Below are 10,893 nucleotides of genomic sequence, written 5' to 3'. Positions count from 1 at the left end.
ACTATTTGGAAGGTTTGCCCCTAAGTTATTAGCGGGATTGACTGGGCAATTGGGAGTGTAAATAAGATTAGTATCTGGATAGATAGTTATGTAAACGTGTTTGGCCTTTTATTTCAGCATATTATACAAAATGTTCTTGAGAGTGAGAAATGCTTATCAGTTGCTGACATGGTGCTTTTATAATAAGTAATGGAACTGAGAGGCTTTTGCTAGATTTCTGTTTATGCAAGTGACTATAGTGTAAGCAAGCTACCCTCTTTAATCTACTGGTTCAGGTGAAAATTCCATTTATTGGCGTAACTTTGCCAATGGAACTTTTTATGTGAGGTCAACTTATAAATCTCATAAAATTTCTAAAGTTAAACATTCTAAAGTGGATCTACTTTGGAAAATGTTATGGAAATGAAATGGTCTTGAGAAGATTAAGGTATTTATGTGGATTGTTGCACACAATAGCCTTATGAATAATGATAATAGATTTCAACGACATATTGTGGACCATCCCTATTGTCACCACTGTAACATGGATATAGAGACATTGTTTCATGCCTTGCGGGATTATCTTTTACCTCAAAATGTTTGGAATAGATAATTGATTATTTATCATCCAATAGTTGTAATAATGAAGGACACCCTTGGCCTTTAGTTTTTAAAAGCTATATATAATGGTATATGTGGAAGTGAAAGAAATATAAAGTGTTTGGAGAGATCATTGGTCTTCACTTCAATCCTTTAAATGTGATACAATGTTTTATGACTGATGTCAAAGTGAAATATTATATAGATCCCTACACCAACGAAAACACCGAGTCAATCAAACGAGATAACATGCCCGCGCGCTGCCGCAAGCTTATAAAACAAATGCACTTGATAGTGTTATAATTATGAACCAGCGTTAGATAAGTAGTAGAAATTAAAGGTATAATGGAGCAAATATTTCATGACGAAAAAAAAGTTATGGTGGTGATAAAAAACTTAGAGACTGAACAAAATGATTTGTAGCAATCTACAGTGTTTTGTGAGGAAAGATACAATGCTTTCACCACATGATTTAGCTTTTCAGTTAATAAAAAGCAAAAAAAATTAAAAAGCTAAATTTTCTACCAATTTAATATTAAAAAAAAACAACAAAGATAATTTTGGAAGGAAAAAAACCCATGAGAAAAAACTTTGCAGCAATTGACAATGTTTTGTGAGGAAAACTATAGCGCTTTTCCCAATAAAATAAAATAAAAAACCATTTAGAGAAATATTGTAGCAATCCACAGTGTTTTGTGAGAAAAACTACAACGCTTTTCTCATATGATTTAGATTTATTGTAATTATGATTTAATACCAACTCAATATTAAAAAAAAAATAAAAATAAAAAATCGACAAAGATAATTTTGAAAAAATCATAAAAACATCACATGGGAAAACACTGCAACAATTCACAGTGTTTAAAAGAAAAAAAATTACAGAACTAAATTTTTAATCAGCTCAATATTAAAAAAAAATCGACAGAGACAATTCTAGAAAAAAAATAACAAAATAAACACCAAAAAAAGGAAAAAAAATCATGTTGGAAACACTGTAGCAATTCATAGTGTTTTGTGATGAAAGTTACAGTGCTTCCCTACATGTTTAGCCTTATTTGTAATGACTTGTAATTATAATTCACAAACAACTCAATATTAAAAAAATAAAATTGAAAAAGATAATTTGAAAAAAATTATAACAAAAAAACCCATGCGGAGAGACATTGAAGCAATCCACAATATTTTATGAGCAAAGCTACATTGCTTTCCCCACATAATTAAGCTTTATTACAAAATTAAATTTTAACCAACTCAATATTAAAAAAAATAAAATTGACGAAGATAATTTTGAAAATAAATATTAAAAAAAAACACAAAAGAAACTGGAAAAAAACCATGTGAGGAAAAACTGTATCAATTTATAGTGTTTTGTGAGGAAAAACTTGTATTTACTTGTAATTGTAATTTTTAACCAGCTTAATATTTTAAAAAATAAAATTGACAAAGATAATTTTGGGGAAAAATATAACAAAAACAGAAAAAACCATATGGAAAAAAACACTGTAGCAATCAACAGTAATTTTCGAGGAAAGTAACAGTGCTTTCCTCACATATTGTAACTGTAATTTTTAACCAGCTCAACATTAAAAAATAAAATAACAAAAGATAATTTCAGAGAAAAATATAAAAAAACCATGCGGAGAAACACTGTAGCAATCAACAATGTTTTAAAGAAAAAAAATTACAAAACTAAATTTTTAATTAGCTTCATATTAAAAAAATCGACAAATATAATTTTAAAAAATAAAGAAATAAAATAGAAAAACTATGTGGAAAAACATCACAGCAATCCACAGTATTTTAAAGAAAAAAATTACAAAGCAGAAATTTTAATCAGGTCAATATTTAAAAAGTAAAATCAACAAAAATAATTTTTAAAAAAACAAAAAAAAAATGAAAAAAAATAGAAAAGTTAAAAAATAAGTAATTTTGAAAAAAAAAAAAATTAGTAAAAACAAAAGAGGAGAAAGCACCATAAATTACTGTTAATCTACAGTGCTTTGTGTGCAGGATACAATAATTAGGTAGTATTATAACAATGATAATGTAACATGTTAAAAAACGCATTTACCCAGCTGTTTCAATCTACCATGAATTACGGCTTTCTACATTGGTTTTCGCGTGGAATTTAGGTTCAGTCAATTAATTAATTTGACCGCAGCCATGGAAGATTGGAAGTAGGAAAAAAAAACATATTTTATAACATGAATTTTGCATCACTGAAAAAAACCTCTGAGCTCCGAAGTACAAAAGAAAGAATTGTTCTTGAAGACATCAGTTTGTCTCTGCAGAGAAAGAGAGATGGCAAGTATAGTGACAACAGTGAAGAATGCAGAGAAATTAGTGGAAAGAACCATGAAAGGAAACGACGCGTCTCACGATGCAGCTCATGTGTGGAGAGTGAGAGACCTTGCTCTCTCTCTTGCTCAAGAAGAAGGCCTCTCTTCTGATTCAATGGAAATAGTAAAGCCCTTTAAACTAAACCTCTCTCTCTACTTTTAGAACTTGTCTGGACCTGTTTTACTTTTGGGCGCTTATAAATTGTGGAACCCAGTTTTTGATTTTTCTTGTGATTGGCATTTCTAGTTTCAAACGAGTCATTTGGCTTTTTTTTTTGCTGCTAGTTTTGATTTTGGGTTTTTGGTTTTGTTATGAGGTGGTTCAGTTGAGGGAGTTTTCAGTGATTAAACGATCCTTCAAAGGATGATACTTGTTGTTATGCTCAAGTACTATTTTGCAAAAAGCTAGCTTTTTGTATAAGATGGTGTTTTTTGGTGTGATCCCATTATTAATAATAGCGATGGAACGGGAAAGGAGAGCCATCTTCTTGATTACTAATAATAGAAAACTGAGATTTATGCCATAAAGAATTCAACTTGATTTCATTGACATCGCTTTTTTGTCATGGATTCCTTTCCTGTGATATTGTAAATTTTAATTGTTCTGTATAACGATACAGAAAAATCATATAAGACGTTGCCACACTGAAAGATGCCCTCAAGTTTTAATCATTGGGGTTGAATTGCATGTCTTGAATAGCTGCGGCTAGTTGGGAGTAAGGCTCTGCTGATTTGTCTTCTGGATACTGAGAATAGATTGAAAATTTTATAGTGAGAAACTAAGAGTTCTGTTAAAAAGAATGTAATTTGATCCAGTGTCATTATTTTAGTTCTTGATTCCTTTCCTTTGATAATCCCATTTCTGAATACACTTTCGTAATTTTAATTGCTATCTATGACACAATGGAAAATCATTTATCTAGAGACGGGGACATTTAAAGATGTCTCAAGTTTGGGTTAGATGTCTTGAGCAGTTGCAAGTAGTCAGGAGTAGATTTCTGTTAATTTGTCTTCTGGACATTGAAAATAGTTTAAAAGCTTTTCATTATCGGACTTTCACTGGTTTTGTTAGTTGAATAGATTGGGCACTTACTGTTCCCACTATTTTTTTCCCCTGATCTCTGTGATTCTATTTAAATTTTGTCTTCTATGGCAGGTAGAGCTTGCTGCACTTCTTCATGATATAGGTCATCCTCATTCCAACTTCTACTTTCAGACTTGCAAATCATCTGGCTTCCAATAAGTTCAAAATAATGTAAATGTGAATTTTGAACATGGTTTTGAAACAATTAATCATTTTGTTTTTTGCCACTTACTGCAGGTGACTACAAATACTTAAGGTTCGTAATTCTCCTGGATTCTGTTGCCTTCCGTTCAATATGGTGCCAAAATATTTGTGTTATGCTTTTATGCCTTTAAAATAATTAGATCTTCATCACAGTAGTGTAGCTATTCCTGATGAAGTAATGCTCAGATGTGTCATGTTCTTTATGTTTTGTTCTATTGACTTATGATGCCATTTTTGGGTTTACACAAAATGAACCCACTCTCAATTCTATTCATTCTCTACTGACCTATATATAGCTGCGTCACATAGGTGCTTATATAGACATGACTTATTTTCTTGCCACATATATAGCCATATCACCTGCACACAACTCTGTTTGTTGATATTAGTTCAGAGTGCAACCCATATCTATGTCCAAGAACTGTCGAACTTAGTGACTATTTAATAGTGGTTTGACTTCGACTCAATCCTGTCTCTTTCAATATTGTTTTCTGAAAACACTTTTTATATTCTTTTTGCTCTTCAAGTTACCGTTTCTTATTGTTTTTTGATTCCCTGATGGTTTAAGCTTCTATTTGGCCATGTAGAGATCCATCTGAGGAGAAAATTGTTGAGAATTTTCTGGAGGAAGAGGGAGTAGATGAAGTAAAAAAGATGAAGATCCTGGCAATCATTAAGGGGATGGGTAAGTTTGATAGCTATTATCATGGTTCTGAAGCAGTGTTCTTGTTTGAGTTCATTTTATGCTCATATTCTTCTTAGCAGTAGTAAAATTCAGTCAGATAACTAATCATTTGCAGCTAAATTCTTTAAAAGTATAATTCAAGATGATTATTTGATATTTCAAAGCTGATTATTGTAAGCTTAAATGACTGTTTGATTTTTGTCACAAAGTGTTTCAGATTCTTTTGTGATTGTCTCAACTAAGAGGACTTTGAATTTCAAAGTCAAACATTAAATTTAATGTTAATGATCTGAACTCCAAACACTATTCTTAGAACTCTAGACTTATAGTTCCAAACTTGTAACAATGTATTCAAATTGTTATGGTATTTTAATATGCAAAAGAAAATTAAAATATGTGGAGTAATCAAATCATCTAATGCTTTGAATGTATAATATAACTTTACAACTTAAGATTAAGGAATTTACATTCATTAGATGATTTTTCAATTGATTACAAACACGCATTGGAATTCCTTGACATGAATATATATATATTTGGTATTTTCTGTTTTTTTTTGGTAATGAAAATTGCAAGCCTACTGGATTACAATGGAAATTGTAAGCCTACTAATTATCACTTATAAACTATTAGTGTACAAGCTATTTGCCTATAAATTACATGCCTATTGATTATTGCCCACGTGATTACAAGCCTACTGATAAACAGGTTTTGAAGATCCTGAAAACTTAGTTGAATTGCGTAGCAACTATTGTTGATTTGTTGAATTCTTTTGAAGTGCTTTGCATCCTTATTTAAACAGGAAAATTCAAAATAACTTCCAGTAACTATCCACTTCTATTTCTCCTTGTTTTGAGAATGAACGACTGAAACCGCATAACTTCACTTGCAGTTGTTTTTTCAAGTTTGGATTGCATTTTTTCTATATCCTTCCATTTATTTGTCCAAACTTCATGATCCACTTGGTTCAGCCCATAACCAAGTCTATCTTTGTTTTTATTTGGCCTAGACTTTGTTTAACATGGAAACATTTATCTAGTCCAGCCCATTATTTCATCTTTTTTACCTTTTGACTTAAATTACTTCTTTGATTAATTTATTATGTAACACAAAGTTAATTGATTTTGAAACTCATTATTGGTGTTGTTAGATATCGAATTTGTATATTTCTTAATCATGCCTTCTACTTACTTATCTATTGATCCTTTGACTTAGTTACAGATTTTTCAAATTTTGCTTCCATATGTTGTGCAGTATTCATATAGCTTCTGTTGTACTGAAAATCTATATGAATTTTTAATTGTGGTTCCTCTCAGTCTATGTTGACATTATAATTTATGTTAGCTTTAAAGACTACAATAGCATAATTAACAAACTATTTTAATCCCAAACACCTCTAAATGGACTACACATTTATGATGTCGATTGCAAGCGTGAAAGGTTTTTATTGATTTCATACTTCTCAGTCTATTGATTCTATTGCCTGTTAAAGTGGGATCTTATATTAGTGAATGTTGAAAGTAATTAGTGCAGTTGCTTTCCTATTTTCAGGTTTTAAGGAGGAACTTGCAGGGCATGCAAATGGTGAATTTTCTCCAGAATTCAGGGTTGTGCAGGATGCTGATCGGCTTGATGCAATCGGTGCAGTTGGTAATTTCTATTCACCTTTCACTATTTACTTGTATCAAACAGGGTCTTGGGTCTATACATTTTCATTTAGTTTCTTGTATTTTTAGTCATTTTGAATTTGCATATTTATTTGCTTGCTTATATATTGGCTGAATTTTTTCCAATAAGCCAGGTGTCTGCATTATTGTGAAGTTGTAACTGTCACACATTCACCAAATTATAATTTGATTATAGGAATCGCCCGATGCTTTACTTTTGGTGGAAGTAGGAACAGGGTGCTTCATGACCCTGCTATTCACCCACGCTCAGATTTGTTGAAGGAACAGTATATGAAGAAAGAAGAGCAGACAACTGTGAACCACTTCCATGAAAAACTTCTCAAGCTGAAGGATTTGATGAAAACAAAGGTACACATTGACTGTCAGGTTTCATATTGAACTAGCTTTCATGGTTATTCATCATTTCTTCTGCTAGCATGACCTTTGCTAATTGTTGAACGACACATAATAAATGTCAAGCCTCTATGAATCACCTATTCGGTAATTTATCAAACTTGACCGTCTGATATCGATACACTTTACAGGCTGGGCAGAGGAGGGCTGAGAGAAGACACAAGTTCATGGAGGAATTTTTGAAAGAGTTCTATGAAGAATGGGATGGACGGGCTTGATAAAAGGTAATTGTTTTCGATATTAAATGATGTTATTGAACAAAGAAAGATGTTATTGAATTCCAAGTGAATGAGCCCTTGGCAAGAGCTAATATGTATGCCACAAACTTTATTTCAGCAATGGAGGTAATGATATATTTAAGTTCATCCAGATTCAGAACAAGTTATGCAGAATGATTTTTTTTTTCTTTTGAAAGATAAATGCTTGTGGTTCTTCTGTATAGTGTAATTGACTCTCATGACTTCTTAGATGCTTTTCTTGGTGCTATCCCCGGAATCTGGGGCTATTCCTTTAAGACAGCCTACAGTGTGGTGGGTTGAGAATTCAAGCTAGGGTGGTGTTCATAAACCGGAACAAGAAATCACAAATCAATTAATTCGTAATTAATTATTTGAAAGCATAGCATCAACCATAACACACCACAATATAGTTCTTCAGCTCAATGATAATCTTAATGAACATATCTGTAACTCCCCCTCTACTCTCTCTCTTATCTCAACAAGCCATAATTTTTTTTTTGCAAATACGAATAATATATTTATTCATAAGCAATGGAGAAACGGATCATAACTACTTGATATTAAGGTATTTTTGCAGCGCAGACTCCTCACGCTTGACTAGATTCACCTTCAACCCATGCTTCATGTACATTGTCAGAGCAAGCTTAGGCACCACAGGATGATCTTTCACTACCTTCACATGGTAACGATACAAGATTGACGCCACAGCAAATCTCATCTGATAGTAAGCAAAATCTTTCCCTAAGCATAGTCGAGGACCGCCGTTGAAAGCAGTGAATTTGTAGGCTGATTCACTCATGAACCGTCCGTCGATGATTCTTAACCATCTCTCTGGCTTAAACTCCCTGCAGTCACTTCCCCATACTGCCTCCATTCTTCCCATTGCATATATTGCATAAATCACTTTTGTCCCCTTCTTTAATACAGTCCCATCAGGAAAAATGTCATCCTCAACAACCTACAAAATATTGAAGCAAGAGAAAATGAAACAGTATTTGTCACTCACCATTTTCCTTCCTCGCCTTGACAAACAAAAGAAAATGGTATAATTAATGGTCAAGGCATTCTCGGGTCAAAATTCACTCTGTTCATGGTGAATAAAAGGTTGAATTCATGGTTTTTGTAATTGGTGTGAGCAGTTACCAGGGGGGCTGTGAGGAAAAAAAGTCCCTTTTTTCAGGAGGTTGTCAAGCTGTTTTAGCCTTTCAATGAGATTGATTCTTACAATTAATCCAACTAACCCCGGTCCCTGGTTCAATTCTCACCAATTTCTAGGACCTCGGAATTTCCTTTTTTTATGCTCACCAAACAGAGCTTAGCCACGTTACGCTAACATGCTGATTGGTCACCATGATGGAGTTGACCAAAGTACTTCATGTAAGGGAAATTTGACAGATATTTGATTAAAGAAACAAGAATTTGTCCATTTCATACAAGCTTAGTTTTCCAAGGTATGTATGCTTGAATTTATGGTATATTACGACAAGATTTTTGATTTGTTGCACATAAAGCTAGCAGTTGGATATTGATTGGGTATGAGTCCATTAATGGCACCTACCCATCACTTGAAGAAAAGAAAGGACTCGGCTTGTCATAAAGGAGGATTATTCTACATCTTTAATGGTGAGATCCTCTGGAAAAGATCTAAATGCATAATCTCTAAGAAATGTTGCAATTTTATAAGATTGTGTTAGAAATTACTATAATTGCTACATACGCATGAAAAATGAATTCTAATTAGTAAAAAAAAAACCCATAAAAAGGATTCTTCTCTAAATCACTTGTGAAAAAACACAAGGATATAAATTTCTTTTGGAAATGATTTGAAGAAAAAATATTCAATGGAATCAACATTACTCGAAATTAAAGGAAATATTAGTATTTTGTCAAAAGGAAGTCGTTTGTTACTTAAATTACCTCTTTGTGATCCACTGGTACTGAAGGGTATAACCTCAAGGCCTCAGATAGAGCAGCTTGCAAATAGTCCATCTTCTTTATCTCCTCTGGCGTAAACACTAATGGAGTTTTGGTGTCCAAATCTTTTCGCTCACTAATTATCTTGCATATTTCAGCAAGAATCTTCTCCTCCACTGCTGGATGTGAATCAAGAAGCCAAAAGAACCAGCTCATTGCCACTGAAGAAGTGTCTCTGCCAGCAAGAATGAAGTTTACACAAATATCTCTTAAAAATCTGTCTGAAAATGGCTTCCCATTCTCATCTTTTAACCCCATAAACACTGTTAAAAGATCTGATCTTTGCTTCTTCTTATCATTCTCACTTTGCAGGGAGAGTTCTTTCTTTCTTGTCCTTATGACATCTTCTGCAAACTCATCCACATCTTTTATTGATCTTTTCAGCTTCTTTTCGGACCCCAAATCAAGAAACCTCATAACTTTCCATATGCATGTTGGTGTAACGAAACGTAGGAGAGTAGCTTCTGTTGCATCTTCAAAGGCTCTAGCAAATGGTATATCAGGCAAACCAGGGCTTAAGCATCCTGGATCAACCCCAAATGCTATCATGCAAACATTATCAAATGTTAGCCTCAATAGAATATCCTGCATATCAATGGACATTGAGTTGTTCACCGCATTTTCTAGGACTGGCAAGAGCCTAGAATGAACAAGTTCAAGCAATGAATCAGTAGTCAATTGCCTGAACTTTGTTGAATGAAACTCAATGCTCGCTGTCTTTCTTTGCCTTTGCCATTTCTCATCATCAGCATTGAATATCCCTCCGCCGAGAAGATCACCTAGCGTGTCGCGAAAATATTGGCCTTTGGGGTAATTAGGGAACTTGGTCTTGAGAAGATGCTCAAGATTTCTTGGATCCGCAGTCACTACACAATTAAGACTACTAAACCATGGACCTTTGAATCGAAAAGTCCCATTTCGATCGCAAAGTACATCAGAAATCCATTCGTACATGTTGCCTTGAAGACCAGACACCAAAGATGGTAGCATGCCTAGAACTGGCCATACGGGCAGTCCACAATGCTTTTTCTGCCTAAGAGAGTGTATAGCAATGAAGACCACAAGAGCAAGGAGGAGCTCTAAAATCTGAATATCTCGCAAGAAAAATAGTCTCCTCGAAATGAAGTATCCGACAACATTATCGGACAAGGAGGAGGAAAGGGAAGTGAGATTATTGTTGATGCTAGGATTGATCATGGTGTGAATCATGATAGGGAATAAGACTATCGTCCATATGATAAGGCCTTTTTATGGCTATAGCTAAGAGGGGGTCATGTGTTACAAGGGAGCAGTATGTTTGTGCTTTCTTGGCGTGCAGTTTTTGGCCCAATTGGTATGATTTGGTGAGCTGAAAATGCGTGGGCTCCTGCTGCTCTTTCTATGTGACTAAACTGATCAATTCTTCCATTTCTTACCTGAATTGGATGGTTTTCGTCATTTGATGTTTTCTTTTTGTTGGAAATGTTATACTTTTGGTCTCTAGTAAATGAGAATGCGGAGCAGTTATTGCTTGTGTGTCGAACAAGAGTTACTACAAATAGGGGGTGACACTCGTCTGAGAGGAGGAGGATAGAAAGTTGTTGGTGACTGATAACCTAACCTAAGTGCAACTATTTACTCTATTTTTTTCCCCATGTTTACCAATGCAAGTTATTTATTACAAAAACAAATTTAAGGTAATAAAGACAGATTTTGGTCACCAGCAGCC

The 10,893-nt window shown here is 33.6% G+C and overlaps 2 protein-coding genes across 2 annotated transcripts; one reads left to right on the top strand and one right to left on the bottom strand.

Annotated features, from left to right (window-relative positions):
* The first annotated feature begins 2,735 nt into the window (after positions 1-2,735).
* LOC133672505 (uncharacterized) lies at positions 2,736-7,341 on the top strand. The gene is made up of 7 exons (XM_062092943.1): positions 2,736-3,042; positions 4,075-4,105; positions 4,240-4,258; positions 4,794-4,891; positions 6,443-6,541; positions 6,755-6,927; positions 7,104-7,341. The coding sequence occupies exons 1-7, from the start codon at positions 2,881-2,883 to the stop codon at positions 7,188-7,190; spliced, it is 669 nt and encodes a 222-aa protein (XP_061948927.1). The 5' UTR covers positions 2,736-2,880; the 3' UTR covers positions 7,191-7,341.
* Positions 7,342-7,552: 211 nt separating this feature from the next.
* Positions 7,553-10,389, bottom strand: LOC133672504 (cytochrome P450 86B1-like). The gene is made up of 2 exons (XM_062092942.1): positions 9,129-10,389; positions 7,553-8,169 (listed from the first exon to the last, which is right to left on the bottom strand). The coding sequence occupies exons 1-2, from the start codon at positions 10,380-10,382 to the stop codon at positions 7,762-7,764; spliced, it is 1,662 nt and encodes a 553-aa protein (XP_061948926.1). The 5' UTR covers positions 10,383-10,389; the 3' UTR covers positions 7,553-7,761.
* Positions 10,390-10,893: the final 504 nt, after the last annotated feature.

The sequence above is a fragment of the Populus nigra genome, chromosome 14 (assembly GCF_951802175.1).
Source record: "Populus nigra chromosome 14, ddPopNigr1.1, whole genome shotgun sequence".
Classification (NCBI taxonomy): Eukaryota; Viridiplantae; Streptophyta; class Magnoliopsida; order Malpighiales; family Salicaceae; genus Populus; species Populus nigra.
Note: the sequence above shows the minus strand (reverse complement) of the source record. Positions and strands in the feature narration are given on the sequence as shown.

Excerpts from the sequence above, each read along its gene's own strand:
- LOC133672504 (XM_062092942.1), bottom strand. The coding sequence starts at position 10,382 with ATGATCAATCCTAGCATCAACAATAATCTCACTTCCCTTTCCTCCTCC. Across the intron at positions 8,170-9,128 it reads TACCAGTGGATCACAAAGAG|GTTGTTGAGGATGACATTTT; the intron begins GTAATTTAAGTA and ends AATATTTTGTAG.
- LOC133672505 (XM_062092943.1), top strand. The coding sequence starts at position 2,881 with ATGGCAAGTATAGTGACAACAGTGAAGAATGCAGAGAAATTAGTGGAA. Across the intron at positions 6,542-6,754 it reads TGATGCAATCGGTGCAGTTG|GAATCGCCCGATGCTTTACT; the intron begins GTAATTTCTATT and ends ATTTGATTATAG. Across the intron at positions 6,928-7,103 it reads AGGATTTGATGAAAACAAAG|GCTGGGCAGAGGAGGGCTGA; the intron begins GTACACATTGAC and ends TACACTTTACAG.